This window comes from Aspergillus steynii (assembly GCF_002849105.1).
Source record: "Aspergillus steynii IBT 23096 chromosome Unknown P170scaffold_8, whole genome shotgun sequence".
Taxonomy (NCBI): Eukaryota; Fungi; Ascomycota; class Eurotiomycetes; order Eurotiales; family Aspergillaceae; genus Aspergillus; species Aspergillus steynii.
The window spans coordinates 647656-670825 of record NW_020194405.1 but is presented as its reverse complement, the minus strand read 5'-3'; the positions used below and the strand labels follow the sequence as shown (position 1 = coordinate 670825).

At 51.4% G+C, this 23170-nt stretch overlaps 8 protein-coding genes across 8 annotated transcripts; 2 read left to right on the top strand and 6 right to left on the bottom strand.

The window, feature by feature from the left end:
* Nucleotides 1-111: 111 nt before the first annotated feature.
* Nucleotides 112-5143, bottom strand: P170DRAFT_415764 (putative RNA helicase/RNAse III). The gene is made up of 7 exons (XM_024847080.1): nt 4660-5143; nt 4568-4596; nt 4457-4505; nt 4152-4404; nt 3945-4092; nt 2819-3883; nt 112-2756 (listed from the first exon to the last, which is right to left on the bottom strand). The coding sequence occupies exons 1-7, from the start codon at nt 4762-4764 to the stop codon at nt 236-238; spliced, it is 4170 nt and encodes a 1389-aa protein (XP_024700213.1). The 5' UTR covers nt 4765-5143; the 3' UTR covers nt 112-235.
* Nucleotides 5144-5791: 648 nt separating this feature from the next.
* Nucleotides 5792-8119, top strand: P170DRAFT_440118 (uncharacterized protein). The gene has a single exon (XM_024849997.1). It carries the CDS (start codon nt 6140-6142, stop codon nt 7835-7837), a length of 1698 nt encoding a protein of 565 aa, XP_024700212.1. The 5' UTR covers nt 5792-6139; the 3' UTR covers nt 7838-8119.
* A 513-nt stretch (nt 8120-8632) lies between these two features.
* P170DRAFT_429637 (uncharacterized protein) lies at nt 8633-9957 on the bottom strand (the record flags this gene model as incomplete). Its single annotated transcript, XM_024847905.1, has 4 exons — nt 8633-9136; nt 9191-9468; nt 9621-9636; nt 9901-9957. The coding sequence occupies 4 exons, from the start codon at nt 9955-9957 to the stop codon at nt 8633-8635; spliced, it is 855 nt and encodes a 284-aa protein (XP_024700211.1).
* Nucleotides 9958-11661: 1704 nt separating this feature from the next.
* P170DRAFT_479449 (uncharacterized protein) lies at nt 11662-12679 on the top strand (the record flags this gene model as incomplete). The annotated part of the gene is made up of 2 exons (XM_024853676.1): nt 11662-12071; nt 12127-12679. The coding sequence occupies 2 exons, from the start codon at nt 11662-11664 to the stop codon at nt 12677-12679; spliced, it is 963 nt and encodes a 320-aa protein (XP_024700210.1).
* Nucleotides 12680-12912: 233 nt separating this feature from the next.
* Nucleotides 12913-15656, bottom strand: P170DRAFT_440115 (anoctamin family protein). Its single transcript, XM_024849996.1, has 5 exons — nt 15447-15656; nt 15240-15396; nt 14880-15168; nt 14381-14812; nt 12913-14328 (listed from the first exon to the last, which is right to left on the bottom strand). Exons 1-5 carry the CDS (start codon nt 15535-15537, stop codon nt 13066-13068), a joined length of 2232 nt encoding a protein of 743 aa, XP_024700209.1. The 5' UTR covers nt 15538-15656; the 3' UTR covers nt 12913-13065.
* Nucleotides 15657-16349: 693 nt separating this feature from the next.
* P170DRAFT_415755 (GNAT family N-acetyltransferase) lies at nt 16350-17205 on the bottom strand. Its single transcript, XM_024847079.1, has 2 exons — nt 17095-17205; nt 16350-16969 (listed from the first exon to the last, which is right to left on the bottom strand). Exons 1-2 carry the CDS (start codon nt 17132-17134, stop codon nt 16500-16502), a joined length of 510 nt encoding a protein of 169 aa, XP_024700208.1. The 5' UTR covers nt 17135-17205; the 3' UTR covers nt 16350-16499.
* A 118-nt stretch (nt 17206-17323) lies between these two features.
* P170DRAFT_458543 (putative vesicle-mediated transport protein (Imh1)) lies at nt 17324-21365 on the bottom strand. The gene is made up of 4 exons (XM_024851804.1): nt 21266-21365; nt 20700-21135; nt 17519-20633; nt 17324-17458 (listed from the first exon to the last, which is right to left on the bottom strand). Exons 1-4 carry the CDS (start codon nt 21272-21274, stop codon nt 17416-17418), a joined length of 3603 nt encoding a protein of 1200 aa, XP_024700207.1. The 5' UTR covers nt 21275-21365; the 3' UTR covers nt 17324-17415.
* Nucleotides 21366-21594: 229 nt separating this feature from the next.
* Nucleotides 21595-22920, bottom strand: P170DRAFT_415749 (uncharacterized protein). The gene is made up of 5 exons (XM_024847078.1): nt 22844-22920; nt 22342-22795; nt 22198-22284; nt 21948-22142; nt 21595-21883 (listed from the first exon to the last, which is right to left on the bottom strand). The coding sequence occupies exons 1-5, from the start codon at nt 22895-22897 to the stop codon at nt 21690-21692; spliced, it is 984 nt and encodes a 327-aa protein (XP_024700206.1). The 5' UTR covers nt 22898-22920; the 3' UTR covers nt 21595-21689.
* Between the last annotated feature and the right edge of the window lie 250 nt (nt 22921-23170).

Here is a 23170-nt window from a genome sequence, read left to right as displayed (position 1 = left end):
AACTGTCCTTGCCCTCGTCTCCGTAGATCATTTGAAGTTATAGATCGCACCATCTTTCGATCGGCTCCTAATATGCAATGGAAATTCCGGTTCGCACAGGTGGATAGCGGAAGAAAAAAAACAAGCTCACAATCTCATATCCTAGGCTAACACAATTATAAATCCATGAAATGTTCTCAGATATCAAGGCAAATATCAACCACTCAAGTCAAGGAAGCGAGAGCACAATCTCCTCTCACTTCACAGCATCAACAGTCTCGCCTCTCTCCTTTGCCATAAACCATTCAATAAACATATTAGCAGCTCTCACCTCCGCCTCCTCCGTTGACAAACACCCCTCTACATCAACAGTATCCACGTCATCCAATCTCACCTCACAACGATATGTCGCCTCCTGCCCACTAAACTCCCCCGGAACCCTCTGCACATTGAATCGTGCCTCCGTCACCAACTGCAACGCCAGGTTTTTCGGGTGCATCACAACCACCTCATCCTGCAGGAGCCGACGCAGATACGCCAACAGACCAATCCGCTCTATGAAGCGCTCGCAGGCCTCCAGGTTGCCGTTCGAGTCCACATAGATAGCCCCGATGATGCTCTCGATGACGTCCGAGAAGAATTTATCCGCGTTGAGTTTCGCCAGGGGCTCCCATGGATAATGCGTGCCGGAGGTTAGTTGGATTGCGATTTCGTCGCGAAGGGCGTGGTACCGGGTGAGGGCTCTGTCGCGGGCGAGTTTCATCTCGACGCCTTCGCATCGCATGAAGCGCCAGAGCTCGACGGGGGTTCTCTTGGTCCGGAGCGTGAAGTCTCCCGAGGGGGTTCGTTGGACGTCCGTAGATTCTCTTTCAAGTGCGAACTCCATGCATAGGAAGGCGAGGAGGTTCCCGTTCACGACGGCGTGCTTGATGCGCGTCATGTCGCCGGGGGAGAAGCGTTCGGGGGCGTGCTGGAAGATCGTGGGCACGATGAGCATGTCGAGGACGGCGTCGCCGAGGAATTCGAGGCGTTGATAGGATTGCGTGAAGGCGTCGTGTTGGCAGGAGGGGTGGGTTAGGGCTTCGAAGAGGAGAGAGTCCTCGTTAAACGTGTACCCAATTTGCTCCTGAAGGGGATCGTCCATGAGGTAGCGGAAGGTCTCCTTGTGGCGGATTGCTGGGAGGTGGGAGGTCTTGCCCTGGGGCTCGGGGCTCGGGGGTGTGACTTCTGGCAAGAAGCGATGGATACAGGCTTCGGCTTGGAAGTATCCGCCTTCTAGGAAGGCAGCACCGATCAACGCTTCGACGACGTCCGCAAGAACCTTGCTGGACATGCTTCGCCGGGCAGCGACGTGGATCATTTTCTCGGAGATCAGCGGGGCCGTCCATCGGCGTGGTGTGAAGCTCTTGCTGATGATGAAGGAGTCGAGACCCAACTCAAGAGCTGCGCGCGCAAGGCGGAAGTTTTGGACGATGGAGTTCCGCTTTTCGGATAGATAGCCTTCGTGCCAATTGGGTTGCTCATAGTACAGCCGACTGCTGACGGTGTACTTCAAGAGGGAATCCCCAAGAAACTCGTATCTCTGGTAATTTGTCAAGGCTAGGGCGGAGGGCGTGGTGATCGCTGTGATGACATGTTCTATGGCACTGAAGCCCAGGTTCTGGAGAATTGTCTCGCATAGGCTGGTTGCAATCATCGTTGCCTCCAACCGGTCCATGATGGGAGATATAAACAGTCCGAAAACAGCATTCGAGAAGGAGAGTTTATCCACAGTGCATGTTTCCGCTGAGATAATGCATAGTTTTGTGGACGTGTCAGAGCCGTCCAGACCATCCGGGTGAAACTGCTTATTGACGGCAAGGGTCTGTCGATGTAAAAAGTTTCGGCGGCGGGGAAGTGCTTCACACTCGAGTCCAACCATGTTAGAATCATGCTCCGACAAAACCCACCTCTTGAACAAGAATGGCTCGCCGTAGCGCGCTTCATCCCGAACAATGCCCATGGACTCTGAGCTATCATTGCGGTTGAAGGAATCTCGGGCTGGCTCATTCCCCTGGTATTTGTGAAGCCACTCTCCCAATTCGTCATGAGACAGCTCCGGTCCAAACAACGCTACAAAATCACGACCAGGTCTTAAATCCCCCCTCGCTGTGGCCTGAAGATACACTGCGGTTACTTCTCTCATATGTTCCACGATATCGGGTGGGAACACGGCCATTCGCTCTGGGGGTTCAAACGACAACAAGAATGTGGTCTCATTGTCCCAGTATAACGTCAATGGTAGCAAAGGTGGTAAGACAACCGGCACAGTCAGTTTCATATGCATCTCATAGCTCTCGTTGCCCTGTAATCGCACGGCAATGCGTGTCTGGTGGATGTCGGGGGACGACCACGAAGATGCCCAGTGCGCCCATGGGTCGTATTGTTCCGACACTTCCACTATGGCAGGCATCTCATTCATTTCGCACATTGTGAACTCTGGCTTTTTCGTCAATGGAAGGAGATTGTCAGTCACCAGTCCAAATTTGTAAAGAGCTTTATAGGCAAGAAAAGACGTTTCCTTGACCGCTGCTCGCTCCGAATTCCACCACTGCTCGCCGGAAGCTCGACGGACCGCTGGATGCACACAACTCGGTAGAGTGACTGTTGCTTTCAACTTCCCATAATCGTTAGTCTCAAAGGAGAATTTTGGCGCGTTGTCGGAATAAGCCTCGCGGGGAAGGATGGCACAGAAGTGATTGAGATGAGCGCACGCATCATTGGGGATCAGAACAGCACTAGACACATGTCAACAGGCAGAAAACGCAAGATTGGCAGGCAGCACAGTATATTCACTTACCCTGTAGAGTCGACCACAAGTCTTCCTCCTACATCCTCATCGAGCTCTTCTAGGCATCGTGCCTCTTGAAGTTGTCTCTCATCATCTTGATAAGCTTCGATCATTGCTTTCTCGAGGATCTGCCACTTGGACAGATTTCCTGATTCATCCATTGTCGAAAGCAAGATTGCGTATACCGACTGTTTCTGTCGAGCACGGCCTCGACGCTGCACGAACGACTTCAGGGTAGGCGGCTTGTCATAACAGACGACCGCCTTGCAAGCACTGATGTCTATTCCTTCTTCTAACACATCAGTAGCGATGATGAGATTTTTACGCCCATCACGGAACTCATCCAGAGTATTCTGCTGCGACTTCAGAGTGAGAAGCTCGCCGATGAGTTCCTTGCGTGAGTTACCATTGGACCAGCCAACGTAGGCAGCACACCGGAAGCGAGACTTGGTAGCCGGGTGGACAGACAACAGTCTCTCCATCACACTTACCGTGACCCTTTGCTTTGTAAAGATAATACCTGAGAACTGGGGATCATCCATGCTATCCAAAAACTTGATCAACGCCTCCATTTTGGGAGAGAGACGGAAATTTCCAAGAGAAATATCTGGTTCCGGCAAGCGATCCATAAAATCAATCAGGTAAGTTTTCTCTGCATCTGCCCAGTCCATCATCATAGATGATTCATATATCTTTGACTTCACCTGATCCTTAGACGCATGTATGTAATAGTCAGCAGCCCATCCTCCAAGTTCGTGGAAGAGGTGATCGCTGCGATCGAGCAGCTTTTTGATCTGCCCGTTGCAGTACGTTTTTCGGGATAAAAGCGTTTTCTGCAGGGTGGCCAGGTTGCTGGGATCTTTTTGAAGCTCTTGGACGTATGGGTCATAGTTGAGGTCCAACGTCTCCCACGCGTATCGAAGGGCATTCAGAGATTTGGTCCCATGTACTTCGTCCGTATCAAGCGGGGTGTACCAAATCTGCTGCAGTTTCGGTCTATTGCTATATTCTAGGAGCTCTTGTCGATGGATGCGAGGGGTCTTGCATTTTGAGTCGAGATTCGACTCGATAGTGCTAAAGCCGAGGATTTATTATGAGTGGACGACGATCCATCGGGAAATTTTGCAATACTTACAGCAAATCTATTTTGCTTGATCTAACCACAGGACTAGCCGTGAGGCCCATAATCCGAGGAACAGCATCGCGGCCCAACTTGGCCAGAGTGGGATGATAGAACTCCTGCATTATTTTATTTGCCGGGTGACGACGCATGCAATGGTGAGCTATAGTCAGAAATCAATCAGCATTGCTTCGGTTGTTTCATGTTTCATGCAGTTCATACCTTCATCGAATATAATGAGGCCTAGCTGAGAGATCTTCACAAATCCATGGGACATCGCATCTGCCAGGACGGCATGGGTCGAGACCACAACTTGAACGTCCTTCAATACAGCATCCCAAATGATTTGATTAGTCCAGAGCTCCACCTTATCTAGGCCAGTCAGTGTCCTTGCTCGCACAGCGGGAATATTTTCAGTGATGACTTTGTGCTGTTGACCACACAATGCGACCGTGGGCGCCAGGAACCAGATCAGCTAGAGACATCTGTCAGCCAATACTCGATATATTGGACCGATCACCGCATGCCTTTCCTGCATTATCGCTCTCCAGCTCTCCAGCAATTCGCAAAAGGGCTCTGCAATTCAAATATCAGTTAACGATGATCCATATGGACGAGACACGACAGGAAACAAGTACATGTTTGTTTTCCCACTCCCTGTATCCATCTGGGTTTATTAGCCAAAATTACACATGAATTTGCTGTCTCACAAAAGGAACAGGTCCCATACTGCAACAATAATATTCTCTTTCATGCTCGCTTCAAACATCTCCAGCTGATAGTTCCGCGGCTGGTAGATGGGGGCATCCTTGGCCACTGAGCTGGCGGAAGTCATCTTGAAAAAATGAACAAGAGGAATGACAATGCAGTTGACGGATATTCTAGCGAAGCATTCTAGGTTGAGGGCGTGGAGACGGAGTGGTGGATGCTCTTTGAAAGGCGAAAACCCAACCGATTGAAGTAGGTAGCGGGGTAAACATTAAATAATGAAGCGATCGACAGCAGTCAAATGGACAAACCCGCTAAGGGCCGACCGTTGATCTTATCACCGCCAAATAATGCTCGAGCAGCTTTGCCATGCATCATTGCCAGGTCTCTGCTCCATCTTCCATGAGATGACTGCTTCTATTATTTATTCGGGATGAGATTGAATCCAGGGGTGTATTCCAGATTAGAACTGAGGAAAAGAAATGATATTACGACGAGTAGTAAATAGGTAAGAGACTTAACAAAACCTCACAGAAGGTACCTTGATTGTATGAAAGATGACCGTCTGTTTCCCAACGAAATCTTCGGCATTCTAGACCGTCCCGTGACTGCGGCCTCAGGGGTTCCTCAGGCACCACCGTTTCCTACAAGGCATATTCAACTTCACCAACAGATCCATCTCCAGCCACAGTTCGCTGCAGCCACCAACTTTGACAGAGGCACTCAGCCTCACCAATCTGATATGGTTTAATGGCGGAGCCTGGAGCTGGGCGCTTAACGGCACAATTGATCCAATGAGCACATCGACAACGGGGTAGCATCTTATCAAGATCAAGACGGTTCAGAAAAGCCCGAAACCATTGTAGGCTGCCATGAAAACGATTCCGCAAGCTCCATTGGCTGCTAATTTCAACTCCCCGCCGACTCATGTCTGATACCGCAAGTGCATCGAGACTCGCTGGCCGACCACACCATCCACCAGCCATGCCAAAGCCAATGGGAGCCGGCACACTCGGGAGACCCTGGTCAATGGCACCCCCCTAAGCGATCAAGTCGCATTCGGTCACGGTCTAGCGAGGAGATCCATAGACTGCGCCCCGCGCCATTCGGAATTAGGTGCTGAACCATGCCCCTTCTTTGGTTCCGAGTGTACCCTGTGGCACTCATGAACCCCTGGTACGGTGGTGTATGTCCCAGGCCAGCACAGCGCTCAGCCTGGAACTGCAACCCCATTCTGTGAGAGGGATCGCACAATTGCGCCTTCGTACTTTTGCAGAACGCAGTGCAGTGCAGATCGAATCAGCCATAATTAGGAACAACGTCATGGGCATTCAGTCGGAAATTCGGGTATAAAATGTCTCTTCCATCCTCTACTATCACAGACGAGAAGGATCAAGAGCATCGTCAGCCGCCAAATAGTCAACAATCAGATTTTTCTTACCTCGTCGTTCAGCTTCGATTAAAGCAAATTCATACTTCTATTTTATTCCCCTCCCCAAACGATGGCTTACGCTCCACCTTGCCATCTCTCCGAAATCATCAACCTCTATCCAAAAGAGGAAAGCACGTGTATCGGCTACGCTCGCACTCAGGGCCGTAGATGCCGAAATAGTGTCAAGGCCGAAGACCGCGCACAAGCCAGCTTCCTACTGGAAAAAGCCACCAAACGACTCTGCGCCGGGCACTCCATCGACAGTTTACTGGAAGATATCGCCTATTGGGTCCTCTGCAAGCGATGGCATCGAAACAGCGATGTTGCGGGAATCTCCGCTGAGTGGCGGTCCCAGGTGTATCGGTATCTTGCGGTTCAAGCCTCGCCCTCGCAGCATATAAACCGCGATGTTTCTGACCATCGCTCCTCTACATTTGTCACCTACGAGGTTTCTCACAGAGACGTCAACGCTGCGTGGTCTTTGAAAGTTACTCGTCCTCTATCTACTCCTGATTCCTACCAACCCATTCGCGAGCCACCAAGGTCTCTACCACAGTCTCAACCTCAGAGAGAAACTCGTCCTCCTATCCATAACAATACTATTTACCCTTCATCCTTAACTTCTTCTTCCTCTTCTACCACCTCCACCCCTCAAGTACCCGAAGACCCTTCCTCCGATATGTTCGCCCGAACTCAGCGCGCCAGGCGAGTCCTGATGCCCACCTCCCGATTGAACCGCACGCAAATCCAGCCTAATCCTGTCCCTAAAAAGGAGCCCAGAACTGGCACCAAAGTCGAGGCCAAGGCTTCCTCGAGTTTGGCCCCTCTTCAAAAAGCCAACCGTGGTCCTCCCCTTCAATATCTCAAGGACCAGAACCGTATTCTTGACGAATACATGGACAAACTGCGACGTATGGAGCCCCCAGAGGATACGACGGATCTTGAGGAGGACACAGCCGCCCAGGAAGAGAGCCACAAGTCTGAGCTCGCAACCGAGTTGAGATCTATCTTGTCGGCCTCGGGCTCGGCGGCAGCTCCTTTGGCAAGCGCCAGTCGTGCTACTCAGACAAGTCCCTCTAGGGAGATTCTCGAAAGACGTCGTACGCTTGATGAGTACATTGCTGAAGTGAAACTCATGAAACCTGGCGAAGACGATCTGGAGACGACAACACATACATCGACCCAGGCGCTGAGGGACATCGGCATCCATCTCGATAAATACACTCAAACTCCAGAGCCCCCGCACGCTGTCGAGCCTGTCGAGGATACAGCGAACATAGCATCCGACGAGAAACCCTCAGGCCTGGAGATCGACCAAGCAGCACCAGCTCCGGAACCCTCCAAGTCAACAGACATCGTCCAGACCAATGAAACAGAGGACGTCGAGTCACCCTCGCCCTCATCCCAATCTCCCTCTCAGTCCCTCCTCTCCCCCAGCCCATCTTCCTCATCCATCACCACCCTACCAACGAGATCTCCCTCGGCGGCAACCCACCAAATCGACAAGAACAACAATGGCCCCAACCCCCAACCTCCTCCCGAAACCCTCGGCCCGCTCAAGGGATCGCACGATAGCCCATTCTACAAAAGAACTGAGCCCCCTTCACGTCCGTACCCAGTCCTGACCCTTGGCCTCGTCACCAGCATGGCCGTGTCCGAGGGTCTTGGGACTCTGGGTCGCTGGATGCGTCTCGAAGGACGAGGCTCTGTGGCTCTGTTCTGGGTGTTTGTGTATTTGTGGGGGTTGTCTTCTGTGGGGCTTTTGTGAGCCGATATTTTTATTTTGTGATTGCTTGCCTGCTGATGATGGGCATTGAAGAAATAGGGGTTAGGATCGACGTGGTTTCTAGATTGTGACTGTGATTATTTTGTGGACTATTACTTGATGGCGTTTATGGGATGATACCTGAAGCTTCCATTTCTTTTGTTTTCGTTTCTGTTTTGTTTTGTTTTTTTGTTTTTTGTTTTTGGCTTATTCGTTCTTTTTGGTTCAAGTTATTGACTAGTCTACTATTACTTCGACTGCACAAAAAATTGCATTCAGATTGATATTGATATTGTAAAGTCAAACGGATAGTGATACTCGTAGCGGGTGCAGATGTCAAGTGGAATGTAAATCGGAAACAAACGGCTCATGACGCATCAGAGACCGGCATATAACAAAAAGAAAAAGAAAAAGAAAAAGAAAAAAAGAAAACGGGGAATGAAACAGCAGCTAAGAAGCAGGCACTCTGCGACCACTGTCGGGGTATGTAGGGGAGATGAGCAAAAGGTAGATAGATCACCTGATCTTCGGCCCATCAAAATGTCTAGGTCACAACGTGAGTGGCATTTCAAACCCGAGGACAAGAACGCAGAACACCGCCCCCTCTCCAAGGCCAGAAACTAAACCCTAGCAGTATCACGCCGATACACCGGAGAAACGAAAGCACACGATTATAGCAAAGGAATGGAATGAAGTATAGGAGAAAGAGCCCGGGATGGGTCAACAAGATAACAGGTCCTAATCATAGTGAGTAGCAGATCACCGTGGGTTGAAAGGTTTCGACGACAGTATTTCCGTTCATGACACGACAGGTAGCCCATGCGCAGGCTCCGTCTTGGTCGCTTCTGAGCCGTCCGGTTGGTTCTCGTCCGCACGAGGGCGACGGACTCCAAAGTTATTTCCCAGGTAGTTTGCGTCCTCGTTAGGGTGCTTGCGCATCCCGAGACCGGCACTCGCTATCCGATTCAGGGAGTTCATATCATCGTTAGACCCGGCGGCCTGGTTCTGGTTGGGCTGGGGTTGCTGAGGGCCAGAAGAGGCGGCGTTGGCGGCATTCTGTGCCGACCCGGCGCCACTGGCGACGTTCAAATCCGTCCGCGGCTGGCTCAGGTCAATGTTTCCTGGCAATTCTGGAACCTCGCCTTGGGAGTCGAGTAGCCGAGATTGCAGGTTGATGATGTACTCGCGGAGCTGATAATTCTCGGCCTGCAGGGCCTTGAAGCCATCCGACATGTTATCGTACTCCTTGACTTGCTCCTCCAACTTGCGGATATAGCTTTCCTTCCGTTGACGGAATGCCCTCTGCTCAAGTTAGTTGGCTTCCAAGACCCCATATCTTTCCGGCGCGACACGTACCTGGGCGGCTCGGTTCTGGGCGGCACGCTTGGAGGTAGACAACGGTCGCTTGCCATAACTCTTCGGGGACTCCGGCCCCGTCGGTTCTGGTTGCGGGGGAGTTTGCGGAGGCCCACTGAGCATAGACGCCCCCGAAATCGCCGGGTCAATGTTGTTCTGGTCGCGCGGACTCGTGTTATTGGGTTGCATATGAGGGGCTTGTGGCGGAGGCGGTTGAGGACGCGCTTGCTGGGGATGTGTCAGATGCTGCTGAGCAGCTAGAAGCTGATCATGTAGCACTAAGATTACAGTTAGCGTCAATGCTACTTCCCATGCCCCATCTCGATGGCTTTTATTGTGATGCCCGGGGCTTCCGCATGCGCGATAGTCATGCGAAAACGCGCGATTTCTCTCACACACTCGCCAAGGTCGCGCGATCAGGGACACTTACTCTGATCAGTATGATCCTAGAGGGTAAATCCACAACATTAGTCACCTATCCACGAAATCAAAGCACATGCGTCTCATCGACGCGCGACCGGCGCGGGAGCTCTGGTCCTTCATGGTCAAGAACCAGGCAGGCGATCTCGAATCACGCAGCCGGCCGAGGCGCGACGGCGTGCTCAGAAGAAACCCGCTCTCGAAATCGCGTCGCCGAGGAAGTACACAATTGCGAGGGTAATGGTGACAGGCGATCTGATGACAAACCGCGACAAGCATAGGCTGCTTACCTGAGCAGAAGTTTGCATGCTTGGATGCGGCGCTGGGGCTAGTGCAGGCTGCTGCATCGAGAGTACCAAATCCCAAGAGACAACGAAGACGCGCCCGGAGAAAGACGCGACACGGTTCAATCCAAAGAGGACAGGAGGAAGTCAAACTTAGGCCGGCTAGACTACACAATTTCTCAGAAAGCGGCGGAGAATGTGTCGATAGATGGAGGGCGACGAGAGAGAGGCGATGAGGTAAGCAAAGAACACTCGGGGCAGCTTAGTCGTGATTTCGAGGGGGTTTTATGATGCTGACTAGTCGCTTTGTCCTTGGTGATAATGTAAGTTCGCTGGGGGGGTGATCTCGTAAGCAGGAAAGGGAAGAGCGAGGGGGGAAGATTAGTTAAAAGATCAGTCAGACTCGGGGGCGTGACGTGAGAATGGGAAAAAGGGAAAAAGTGGGTTGGGGGGCGGCTGGAAGTCGTGGGAAACTGATTCGGCGTCCGGATCTGGGCGGTGACCGTATCCATACGGTTCTGGTAATGAATGACGCCACCTCGTCCAGACACGGAGAGAAGCCCGCGGAATTCCAGCGCTCTGCAGGAGTTGATCTGGAGAGTTGATATGGATTTTATTTTCCTATAAAATTGTGAAGACGCATCCAGAGATACGAACTTCAGACATTTTTAAAAGTAACATCAAAACTCAGTGCACAAAACAATAGAATTGGAACCTTAGAAGGAATAATCCCGCAGACGCGTCTGGATGTTTTCCGTCATGGTATGAATACCGGCCAATGAAACCCGCCGAGACCAACTCCGCGGTCTCCGCCCCCAACCGCTTGATGACTCATCCGGCATGTTCTGCTGGCCGCTTTGGGCCGAGTTGACCGACCGGCGGGACAGGACCTTGGTAGGGAGTATGCTAGGGGCAAAGTCGCCAGCTTTTGAGGGAGCATGAGTTCATCAACAGAGAGAAAGAGAGGCTATATCCTCAGATTCTAAGTGATGAATCCTCGTGTTCGCGTCCCCAATGGCTCGGCTCTACTATATTACCATACCGTATTTCGGGGTACCAAACAGTGCCGGATGCTGACTGTTCTTATCCCCGAGTGACTAAAATTATGTTTATTACTAATCTGGGCTTATGCAGCGAAGCTTGGGAATAATAAGAGAAAGCAGGCGGATTTCCTATTTCACGACTCCATTAAGTCCTACAAGCAGGCTCGTCATGATGTACCTTAAACACCACCGTCAGGCATAGAAGCCAATCAGTGGGCGATAAATCATACTATTGCTGTCTTTCCTAGAGCTACAATAAGCGAGCTAGGATGAGCTTGATAGTAAGTCTGTAGATGAGTCCATCTCGAGACGTCGTGGACCAAAGCCATACTGGCAGGGCTTGCAGATACACCGTAGGCGATGGGTTTTATTGTAGTGTAGATACATATATCCATCGCAATTCAAAAGAATGATGTCCAGAGGCTTATACGGGTGGAATAAACAACATAAACGGCTGCGAATAGTGAATACTAGAGAGGGAAAGAAACAGAAGAAAATACTAAAACCTCAAGACATCTATCCCCATTGCACGCGTTCGCAACGTGAACCACCGCTCCTACTATCGATGGTACAGTGATATTACAACTAGAGGCGCTAGAAGATCTGGGGAAAGATGGCATACCGCCCACGTGGAGGGTTCGCGTCACCAGAACAACAGTGGCCTACCTCTTCGTGGACTAACCATCCGAGATAAGTATGCATGATGTCCTTTTGTCTCTTCAACATGGATGACACGGAGAGGGACGCCATCACAGAGTGGATCGAGGGCGTGGCCACCGATGATCTATCCCCCTCGGGTTCCACACGATCAGATATCACGGCCAACGACAGGTCCCGACAACCGTCATCTAGTCCGACCCGTACTAAATCCAATCTAGCATCAGCGACCCCAAAAATAAGATATCTTCACGAGTCGGCAGACCCGGGAAGTGAGCTTGCGAGAGAATTACTGGCATTGTTGACAGCGGAGGATAACGATGGCTGGGAACCAGAAACACACGAAATCGACAAAGTCTCTGCCGCGTCACATAAATGCGATGCTCAATTACGAAGCGAGAGCTCATGGGTTATTGAAGTCGTTCGCCCGCTACTACAATGTGCGATAGGAACACTACCGCTGGAGTGCTGGAGCGTGTAAGGCATCATCTGCCAGCTCGCTTTTCTATCGCTAACCCGATATGATTGTCAGTCAAACGGAAACTGTCGATCCCAAATACCAACCTCGATACACCGCGCGGGACACTTACAGCCGGAAAATCGACCTCGTGGTCGGTTTCCCAACTGATGAATGGCCGGACGAGTACGAAAGAATGGCTGCGCTGTCTTCAGATCGATGTTTCAGCCATATCACTCATCCACATACCGGAGCACGGTTTCTCGGACCCGGCTTCGAAATCAAGGCTTCTGATGGAAACTTGGTTGAAGCGCAAGTGCAACTTGGTGTCTGGATGGCGGGGCTGATAACCTGGATGTGGGAGCGTCGATGCAAAGGTGCTCTTCCGCCCCCAGTGGTAGGATGCATTAGCATTGGTGAACGCTGGGATTTTTACATCATCTACGGTGTGGAGATCGTGGGGTCTGCTCGACCTGAAGTACGTGTCTGGGGACCGTTGTCTGACCTGGATGCTCGTACTGGAAGCCGCAAGGCAACGACGTTGCTGGCTAAACGATTGCGGCAGGTAATGAAATATACTGAAAGCCAGTATTTTCAGCAGCTGTTGAAAGCATTTACTCCCTCCTAAGTCCAGACGACGGCTAAAGATGTGTTGAGATATATGAATACGTGCTGGACTTCTGATTAATGGACCTTGATGGATGATACCCCTTGCTCAAATCTTGTTTTTATCTGTCTTTCTTTCCTATATTCTATCAGAGATATTTACTATTGAACTGGTTGGGAGTAAATGTGTTATTAGTGGGATTACCACTACAAGGCTAGAAGCATCACAACTTATGGTGGTCGAATGTTTTTCACCACTTGTGGTATGCTGTAAATTCAAGCTCTCCAATGTTTGGAAAGGCTACCGAGTATATCTCTTGCGAAGAACTTTATGATACAAAACACAACTCATTGGCCGTCTGAGTTGTACCAATCCTCATATACGTCCACCTATTCTTTTACAGCCACCTACTGCTCCTTCTTCGTGTCACCCTGTACAGTCGACAGGGCATGAATAATAGACGAGCCGACATGTGCCGACTCCTTCCACCCCTTCTGGCGCATCCAGAAGCGCTCCGTAGAGTCCGTGCCATGGCGAGACCAGGTCCGAGCGTCCTCTTCCAACGTAGCCCGGCTGATCTGCGAGACCTCCTGGGACTGGTCGGTATAGGGGACCTCGTCGCCCTCGTCGTCACTGACCTTGGTGCTGAGAGTCGAATCTAGGTACCGCTTTCGCATGTTGTAGCGGTCCGAGCGCTCCTTACGCACGTTCGGGGGTTCGAGTTTGGCCATGGCGGCACGCACGGCATAGCGGACCGCGAGGTAGAGATGCTCGGAGAAGAAGATCGTGAGGAGAAGGGCCCAGCCTTGGATGGTTGTTGGCTCGCCATTGGGCCCTTCGTGGCCGGTACTGAACATATATAGCAAGGCGGCGCTGGTGATGCTGCCAACCCAGGAGAGGAAGCCGAGGCTTTCTAGCCATGGCCCGATGGTGTCGGCGCGTTGAGGCCAGGGCCGTTTGCATTCGACGCAGATTTTGAAGAAGTCGGATCGAAGCTCCACCCAGTTGTTGATCAGGAAGGAGACGGGAACCAAGGGCCAGATGGGTGAGAAGAGGGCGAGATATCCGAATTGAATGCACATCTCACGTAGATCATCTGTGACATCGTAGTCATCGAGCTCGGCCTCGTTGCGAACTCGCTTGAGGAAAGCAGACTCTTCTGGGGCGTCGTCGAACTGCGCGACAGGGGTGCGCTTGGTGTCCGAATCACTGTCCGAATCGGTCTTTGCCGATTGCTTTCGCTTATACTCTTTATATTTGCGGAGAAGATGCTGTTTGACCATAGGGAGGATGGCTTCCTGGGCAAAATTGACGACCTGAGCCGTCACAGTGAAATAAATGACCTGTTTTCGTAGACGGTCGGGATCAATGTTGAACTCAGTATGCATTGTCGCCGCATGCTCCTTGGAAACGAATGGCCGAACAGTCATCTGGAAAATGTCGAGATACGGCACAATGAGGCTGGCAAAGGGGACGTAGACAAAAGCTGTAAGGAAGATCGGGAGGTACGATGTGATAAAATTGATCACAAAGATTTTCTGTGTCAATGCCACATCATACGCCGGTTGGGTTTCGTAGTTCTCGTAGTCGTTGAGTCTAGTCGCAGCATTTACCAGGACGGTGCTCATGGTCGGGATGAGAGCAGATAGTAAAATAGTAGGAATGAAGATCTGCTTTGTCAGTCATCACTCAAAAGCCAAGGCGAATCACTATAGGGCTTACTAGATATGTCTTGAACGGCCCATTGTAAATCTCGGAAATAAAGATCTCAATGGCGAAACACGTCCCAATGATCAGGCCCAAGGCTACCGTTGAAAGCAGAGCAAACGGGACCTGGAGAAGCTGACGATACATCCGCCTCGATGCCGAAAATACACCTCGAACTTCGCCCGTACTTTCATCCTGGATCTCTTTATCTGGAATGAATTGTTGTCTCTTCGCGCGAACGGCCGAAGCCCCCTTTGTCTGCCACCGACAGCTGAGATCCTCCTCCTGGCGCTTCCAATATTCAACAAATATAACGCCCCAGAGAGAGTTAACTATGGTATAGATAATCGAGTATGACCCCAGCAGAAGCCAGCAAGAAAATCCGAAGACTGCCGGAAACAGCAGAAATTTAAAGTACGACTGCAAGAAGGCGAAATAAAACCCGACCTGCATAAAGCCATTAGCGTCACAGTGCCCAGGCTGCATGCCGGAAGAAAAAGTGGCTCCAACTCACGCTTTCTCCGAAGGTGTTCCGTATCTGATCCAAGTCCTCCGGCGACAAGAATGTCTTCTTGCTCCAATCTCTCATGCAATTGTTATTTGTATCGACATCGTGGAGCGGAAAGATTGCGAGCACATTTTCCCATTCCCCGTGTTTCGGACTGATCCCGGCGCCGCCGGCTTCCTTGGGCACTGTGATCATATGATATATCACACGCAGACGTTCGGATTCGGTTTGAGGTTCGGCGGAGGTCTCGGATTCGGGCTCGTCGTGGCGGACTCCGTAGAGCCAGTCGCGGATGCTGGTGGGAAATAAATCAGCACGGAGGGCATTGGGGCAGAAGCAGTTGCTAATGGCACTTGAGCGACTCACCGCGACTGGTAGACGGCATGTCGAAGGTGCTTCTTCCTCGATGCGCGGACGAAGACGAGCACGGTCGATTCATCTCCCTCCCTGACTTCGGTCTGCAGGCCTACCTCCGATAGTCTCCGAAGTAGCGATTCCAATTGCGATGTTGCTTGATTGGGATCTGGTGCAATTAGATCCTGCTGGCTTTCCAAACGTGTAGCGAGAGCTTACCTGTGCCACTGAAGTTGAATTGAATGACGTAGTCCACATGGTTGTTCTTTTGATGCGCGGGCGCATCATCTTTGGGCGCCGTGGAAGACATTAGTCACACTGTAGGTAGGATTTGTTGCTTTATTTATCCATAAGCTCCGTGTTTTTGATACCGTTCTGAAGCTATCGCATTCGTGCGAACGGTTGAAAATAAAAGGGGCGACCGTGAGATGCGGTCGGGGTGAGCGGCCAGCTATGACCAAGTATCCGATGACGACGTCACGAAGCTTGTTTGTAGGGTTAGCCCTGGAACCGACTAAGGCCCAAACCGGTAAAGTTGAGGTGACGTTATCCGCGTTGGCGATGGACAATTGGTCGATCTACCGGTGGATCCGTCGATATCATCATTCGGCATGGACGCTCCTTGCGTTGGCAGATCTTATCAGCTGTTGTTCTTGCTTTCGGATCTATTTTAGAGTGGAGGACTCAGCCACTACTGTCAGGAAGAGATATGCGCTCCTATTTACCCACGCTCCTTTGGTCCCGCTGATATCATATTATGTCGGATCTTGACTGCCCTTGCTCCTACTAAATTTTATGTATGCTTGTTCTTGGGTAACTGGTCTGTAAACCGTCCTACAACTGTTCTGCAATCATAATGAACTATGCTCTGCATCTATATCCATGTCTCTTCGAATACTCGGGGTTTCATAGCTAGCTACATGACTGACTGAATTCTTTCCTATGCTCATGTTTCCCCCACTTCCTGATAAAAATCATCCCCACATCCCCGCATGGTGTCTTGGATCCTTTGTCTTTTTTTTCAAGCGCATCCTGTTCGAATGCCCGTGTATACAATAAAAACAGAAGAAAGTAACATCACCTACCCTAATATTCTATAGACCGTATTCTACCTCAGTTTTGGTCTTCGAACTCCCTTACAACCCCGCAGTATGTCTTACAAATAAAGCTAGAACATCTCTAACATTCCTCAAACCCTAATATGATAAACAAAAACAACACCCAACCTTTTAATCTATCCCGGAATAGCAAACCAAACGCAATACAGACAACTCACACCCCCTGGGCCAAATTATCCAACGCGGGCCCCTCCACCATCATCTTCATCCACTCATGCATCCCGACCGCCCCAACCTGCTCATAGAACTTAATACTGGGCTCATTCCACTTCAGCACGCTCCACTCCAGCCTTCGCCCGTTGACCTCCAGCACCTTGGCCGCCAGGTACTTGAGGAGCTTGAGCCCGTAGCCGTTCCCCCGCGCGCTGGGCTGCACGTAGAGATCCTCCAGGTAGATGCCCGGCGCGGAGCGCCACGTCGAGTAGTTGTAGAAGAACAGCGCCATGCCGACGGGCTTGGGGGCGCTGGGCGGGGTGATCAGCGCGGTGTACACGGCGCCGCGCCGCGGTGGGGTGTCGGGGAAGGAGAGCGTCGCGAGAAGCGACTCTTCGGTGGCTTCGACTTCGTGGAGGGCTTTTTCGTAGTCGGCGAGTTCGCGGATGAATTGGAGGATGAGAGGGACGTCTGGGGGTCGTTAGTTGGGGGTAGGGGAGGTAGATGGGGGGTAGGGGAGGTAGATGGGGGGGTGGTGAGCGGATGTGGGGAGATGGTTTGGGGAGCGGGATGGTTGATGCTGGGGGAGAACTTGCCCTCGGGGGTTGCTAGGCGGAGGGTAGGTTGGTCAGACATGATGGCTGGGTTTGAGGTCTTTGGACAAGAGGTGACAGAATGAATGTTTGGTGGTTAGAGAGAAGATTAAAGATGATGAGGTCTACGATGGCGGTCGCCCCACTTTATAGTCTGGACTTGTGGTCCAGGTCTCGTTGCGACGCCCTGCCGTTGACATTCGGAGACTAAGCAAGTCGTTATGGAGCCCTACAAGACAACACCAATAGGCAGATATTATGTACCCAACTAATATTACAAATATACCCTAAGTTGATGGCGTGGCGACGTGAACCACATTAATCCTATTTCGACATGATGGCGGACATCCATTTTTGCTCATCCGTTCTAGATTCCTGTTAGCACGAGTGGACAAGAATATTGGGTAGGGCTGGGAAGGAAACTCACCGATCAAAATGTAGCAGCATCCCCAATACAGGGATGAGCTGCTTCTGGTAATTCTTATCCTTCTGCTCCAAGAACTGAAGGAGCACGTTTTTGAGATAGATGTAGTCGACGTTTGCGCCACCAGGCGTTTCGCTTCTCCGGGTCGATGGGCTTCGATCCTTGGAGACGGGAGAGGCGAGCGCTTTTCGAGAACCGGAATCAATGGAAGATCGCGAAGACTGGGGGTTTTGTCCCATGCGGGCTTCGTCCGAGAGAATCCGGTTGGATTTGCGCATCTTTTCCAAGCGGGTGTTGGCCTCCTCGACAGATCTGCGATACTCCGCCCTCTCTTTCTCCAACTCACGGACTTGCTTTTCGCTTTCATCCAGAGTGTCGCGGAGCTGCGCCATTGCCTGTCGGACGTCATTGAGTTCCTTGCCAGATGTCTCGGACTGCGACTCGAGTTGGTCACGTCTGCGCTTCCAATCCTTCTGGGATCTCTCTAGCTCTTCCTTGTCTTCTTCAGCACTCCGGAGAGCCTTCTCCGCTTCGCGAACCTTGCCTTTCAGTTCCTCCAGCTCGCGAGCTCGGCGACGGCTCTGAGCACTCGCCTCATCTTCGGCCCGGTCTCGCTCCTCGATGGCGGCTTCCATTCGCTCCTTGAAATCGCGGACCTTGGATTCGGTACGACCTTCAATGTCATTCAGGAGGCGGCGCATTGTCTCTCCCTCCCGAGTCCGTTCGTTCAGTAGACGGTGAGCATCCGCCAATTCCTCCTCCAAGCTCTCGCAACGTTCCTTCGCTTCCTTCATCTGCATTCCGATTTCGGCACTTTGATCGCGCATGCTGTTCATCAAGCTTTGTGCACTGGCATGTTGAGCAGTCTTGAGGTGAATTTCTTCCCGCAGACTTTCCAATTCCTGGTTCAGTTTGTTGGCCTGGTTTTCCACTTCCTTGATTTGGTTCTTGGCTGATTTCAGCTCGTCCTGAGCTCTTGACAGGTCAGAAGCAACTCGTTCCTTTGTTTCCACGGCCTCTTGCTTTTTGCTCTCCGAGTAACGCAGGTCAGATTGCGCAAGAGTCATCCGCTCCTCGGCCTTCAAGCGGCTGTCCGTCTCTTGCCGGATCTTTTGATTGAGCGTCTTGACTTCTGTGTCACGCTCTGACACGGTGGACTTGAGGGTCTTCAATTCCGCCCTCAGATCCTCCTGCTTCTGCTCTATGGTTCGCAGTTCTGTTGTCTTGCTCGTCAAGCTTTCTTTTGTAGTCTTGAGTTCTGCGGATTCAGCCCGCAAGTTCTTCAATTCGGGTTGCAACTTTTGCACGGTTTCCCGCAAATCGGTAAGGTCCTTGAACCGAGTGGTGGCCAGCTGCTGCGCAGCTGAGAGCTCGGTTTCGATCGTCGTAAATTTAACCTTGAGGCTTTCGTATTCCTCCTTCAGGCTACTGTGCGCCTTTTCGGAGTCTGCGCTCTGGGATGCATTGCTTGTGCGCAGATCAGTAAGCTCCTTTTCAAGTTTGGTGATGGTCTCTTCCAGGGCATTCTTCTCCGCGGAAAGAACCTTGATCCTGTCCTTTGCTTCGACATGTTCCTGGCCGAGATTGACCACATCGTCACGGAGAGATTCAATTTCCTCCTTCAAATCTTCTTCACCCTTGAGTTTTACGCTGAGTCGGTCAATGGCGGCCTCCTTCTCCTCAAGCTGGCTTGTCAGCGATTCAATCTTGCCCTGTAGTTCATCCAGTTTCGCAGCATTCTGATCAGGTTCTTCAGCTGGTGGCTGCTTATCTTCGACCGCAGCAGCGGGCTCTGCTTTGCTCGCATCTTCGCCACCTTTGCCACCCTTCTTCTTCTTCTTGTTCTTCTTTTTGCCTCCACCAGTGCCTGCCGTAGAATTGGCAGTGGCATTGGCAGCTGGAGGACTCGGCTCCGAGGCCTGGGTTTTACCTGGCTCTTCCTTCGGAGGAGGGATCAGGCTCTCGCGGAGCTCATTGAATTTGGTCTTTTCTCCACTCAAGATCTGTTTCTTGGCCTGCTGCCATTGTGGGTTGTCTTGCATACTGCCGTCAAAGAAATCGGTGATGCCCTTTAGCCTGGCGTCCTTAGTTTCCTTTTCCATCTCGGCCTTGACGGTAGACACCGTTTCTTCCGTGGTCTTGAGCTGGGAGCGAAGACTATCCACCAAATTCTGCAAGACTCCTAGCTTCTTCTCATTAGCTTCCTTCTCCTGCTTCACTTCATCGAGTTTCGACTGAAGCTCCGGTTGCTCCTTGTCTTTCTCAGACGCTGAAACTTGAGCCTGAAGCTGTTCGATTTCGCTCGTCTTCTGCTTCAAATCATCTTTCAGTTTCTCGACTTCGGCAGTAGCCTTCGTCAAGGATTCTTCAGAGGCCACAAGCCTAGATTTGAGCTCGTCGATCCCTTCTTGCTTGGAAGTCTTCAGCTTTTCGATCTCCGATTCCTGCGTGTCCTTGGTATCGCGCAATTCATTGAGCTCCCGAGTTGCAGTCTCCAGGTTCTGAACCATACCCTCGGTCGACTCACGTGCCACCGAGAGGTCGCGCTTCAGGTTCTCGGTCTGAGTCTTGAGGGTTTCGATCTCTTCTTGTTTTTCTTTCAACTCCGATTCCAATCGCGGGATCTCGCCGTCAAACGAAAAGAACTCCTCGCTTTCTTGCTGAGGCTCCGACTTCTCAGCCTGCTTCGCGGGGTTCTGCTTCGGCGAGAATATCTGAGCGAAACGAGACGCGGATGTCGGAGTCGGAGACTGCACGGTTATATCGGGAGAGGGCGAATTTGCGGCGGCGGTATCAACACTCAAGCCATCGCCCTCCTTGGACGAAGAGCCTTCCTCGCTCTTGTTTCCATCTTTCTTCAGATTCGCAACCTCATCCCAGGCAGCTTTCGTGGCCTTCTGAGCTTCCTCGAATTTCTTCTTGTAGTCATCCCGCTCGGCTGAGATGCGCTTCAGCTCTTCCACCACCATGTCCCCCTTCAACGAGATCTGATTCAAATATTCCGTCAAGGCCTTGGGATCGCCGATCGACGTAAGAGGGGTATTTTCACGGAGAGCGGCCTCGAATGGTTCGATGGAGAGAACGCGCGTATGGGCCATCCGGTATGCCTTCAGGAGCTCTAAGATCCGGCCGCATCAGTCAGCGTTATAAGTCGGATACGATCCGCAACGGCCACATCTCATACCTTGATACCGAGTTTCCATCTTGCTCAACTTCCGCAATTTCACCTTAACCTCCGCAGGTAGCTCGGAAGGCGACTGCTTTGTCTCCGAAGCGGGTGCCGCATCCTTTTCATTTAGCGACTCCTCCGCAGTGGACTTTTCCTCCCCGGCATTTTGCTCCGGCGTTCCCTTGGAACTGCTCGGGGGATCCTGCTGAGGAGTGGCCGATCTGCTGGACCCTTCGTCATCTCCGATGGCGAACTCGGGTTCGAACTCCGTCGGATCGGGGCCACGAACGGGGGTGCCGGTGTTTCGTCGCGGACGGTTCGGTCGTCGGCTAGGGGACAGGTTGCGGCTGGAGGGCTGGCGAGCGGAGTTGGATCGGGACAAAGAATCCTGGGCGGATTTTTGACGAGCCTGTTCTTCTGCGATTCGAGAGTCGATCGCCTCGCGAAGGCGCTGTAGAATAGAAAAATACAGGGTTAGCCAAGCGAACAAACAACCGACACCGACACCGACCGAGCGGTTAAGGCAGGCCGTAAATAAGTGATTCCGGCGGTGGGAAGAATCACGGACCAAACAAACGTACCTGAAACATGACCGTGGCGGGCCTGTGAGCCAAGGCCACAGCTAGATGGACAAACGAAAGACAGAAGGGGGCGAGGAGAAATGGGACGAACAGAACCAGGAGGAATAGGTGGTAGAGGGAGAAGGAGGAAGCATCCAGAGAACATCAGCGACAAGACAAGCCAGAACGCCAGCCTGTTGGGCGGCCAAGACCCGGCGGGCGGGCAGAAAAATGGCCGGAGATAAAAAAAATGGGCGGTGATCAGTTGCTCCCCCTGACAGCGGGCGGGATCTTGATCTATATCAGGAACACGCCTCCTTGTCTTTGTTCATCGCTATTTTAATTTCACACGCTAACGCTGTCCACGCTAATCATAGGGTCCAAAGGAGGGATCATCCTAACACCAGTATCCATACAGGCCTATCATTCCAGTGATTCCACTCGCTCAGGGCTGCACATCCACCGGATACAAACGGCTGACGGCCATTTTCTGTTGAGAGGATTTCCTGCGGGGGATGAAGAACCATATATTACTGTCTTTGGCAGAACTGTCGCCGTCACTTGATGGCGCCGAGCTTTGCACAATGTCCTGTTTCACGTACAATTGACGCAACGAGGCCAGGGCAGCGATTACAATTGCTTCCATCAACGCTGATGGTTAGCTGCGCCTTCGATTAGATAGTGGTGTAGAAGAAATACTTACAAGTGGCACACTCGATTAAACTCCACATCCACAGCCAGATAGCATCAAAATAATGGCGCGGTTCAGCCACAGCAGCTATGCGGATGACTGCAAAGATCGCCACCACTACTATCAGGGAGAAGAGGCCCATTAACTTGAGCTTTCGAGATAAAGGCATACGCACGTTCCAAAGAAGGGCTATTGGAAGTGTGGTTACTGGAATTTGATCAGTATGCCGTATCTCGACTCGGGTCTCAGGGAAGACACATACTCAGTACATCACTGAAGATATCCAATATCCCGTTGATAAAGAAACTCCGGAATTGGACCCTGACGGCTGAAGATGCGGTGCAATTTTCTGGATAGTCCTGTGTTAATATTTCAAAGAGAGTGATGATAGGCCAGGGAATCTAACCATAAGCCCATGCTGGATCCTTCATCAGGCACTTATAGTCAATATCACCTAAGCATCCTGCACAGCTTCCAGCTACCAGTATCACGACACACCAGTACCAGGTGTTCCATGGATAGAGGTAGCAACCGAGTCGACGGAAAAATATCAGGAACGACGCTTTCAGTAACCAAAGAGAGAGCATAAAGAAGAAAAGCCCGGCTAGTTGAGCGCGGAGCACGGGGCGAAGATCTTCCATGATCTCGGGTGTCGGCAAGTATTCTTTTGTGATCAATTGATGCTGGATATATAACGATTCTATCTGTGTTTGCCAGATAATCGCTTGGGCAAGGAGGGATAGCCATGCCAACACAGCCAGTACATCATCGGCCCAGAGGCGGCGGAAAGTGGAGATGCGGGCATAGATACGCGCAGTGAGGAAGATGCATGAGAGGAGTGTTGCTCCCCAAACAACAACCTATATCTGGTCAGAGAAGCAGGGATTCCCAGCGGAGAGGGTATTTACCATGAACGTAGGGCCGTTGACCTTGGCTGTTGTGTTGATCATGAAATCCTGCATGGCGAGATGTACCTACGCTGTGCATTTTCACTACATAGAGAGGGATTATGAATATCATATCTTCCAGTCGACCACATATCTACATTTAATAAGATGAACAAAGCCAACTGATGGTTATTGGAGTGATGGCATTGCAAGGATACTAGCATCACGCCACAACGTACTATCTGGGCTTTTGGCAAGACGAAGAAACCCAATTCCCTGGTAGGGCTTACTCCCGCCTCCTGCAGCTTGCAGTTGAGACGTACTGTGTAACAGAAACTTGATTGCATA

Excerpts from the sequence above, each read along its gene's own strand:
- P170DRAFT_458543 (XM_024851804.1), bottom strand. Across the intron at positions 20,634-20,699 it reads GATGGAAACTCGGTATCAAG|AGCTCCTGAAGGCATACCGG; the intron begins GTATGAGATGTG and ends GCCGGATCTTAG. Across the intron at positions 17,459-17,518 it reads ATGCTGCTACATTTTGATCG|AACGGATGAGCAAAAATGGA; the intron begins GTGAGTTTCCTT and ends ACAGGAATCTAG.
- P170DRAFT_440118 (XM_024849997.1), top strand. The coding sequence starts at position 6,140 with ATGGCTTACGCTCCACCTTGCCATCTCTCCGAAATCATCAACCTCTAT.
- P170DRAFT_415755 (XM_024847079.1), bottom strand. The coding sequence starts at position 17,134 with ATGTCTGACCAACCTACCCTCCGCCTAGCAACCCCCGAGG. Across the intron at positions 16,970-17,094 it reads CCGCCTAGCAACCCCCGAGG|ACGTCCCTCTCATCCTCCAA; the intron begins GCAAGTTCTCCC and ends AACGACCCCCAG.
- P170DRAFT_440115 (XM_024849996.1), bottom strand. The coding sequence starts at position 15,537 with ATGTCTTCCACGGCGCCCAAAGATGATGCGCCCGCGCATCAAAAGAAC. Across the intron at positions 15,169-15,239 it reads CATGCCGTCTACCAGTCGCG|CATCCGCGACTGGCTCTACG; the intron begins GTGAGTCGCTCA and ends ATTTCCCACCAG. Across the intron at positions 14,813-14,879 it reads GGAACACCTTCGGAGAAAGC|GTCGGGTTTTATTTCGCCTT; the intron begins GTGAGTTGGAGC and ends GGCTTTATGCAG.
- P170DRAFT_415764 (XM_024847080.1), bottom strand. The coding sequence starts at position 4,764 with ATGACTTCCGCCAGCTCAGTGGCCAAGGATGCCCCCATCTACCAGCCG. Across the intron at positions 4,597-4,659 it reads AAGAGAATATTATTGTTGCA|ATGGATACAGGGAGTGGGAA; the intron begins GTATGGGACCTG and ends TAATAAACCCAG. Across the intron at positions 4,405-4,456 it reads AGAGCGATAATGCAGGAAAG|CTGATCTGGTTCCTGGCGCC; the intron begins GCATGCGGTGAT and ends AGATGTCTCTAG.
- P170DRAFT_415749 (XM_024847078.1), bottom strand. The coding sequence starts at position 22,897 with ATGCAGGATTTCATGATCAACACAACAGCCAAGGTCAACGGCCCTACG. Across the intron at positions 22,143-22,197 it reads TATCTTCAGTGATGTACTGA|TAACCACACTTCCAATAGCC; the intron begins GTATGTGTCTTC and ends ATCAAATTCCAG. Across the intron at positions 21,884-21,947 it reads TTTAATCGAGTGTGCCACTT|CAATTGTAATCGCTGCCCTG; the intron begins GTAAGTATTTCT and ends CGTTGATGGAAG.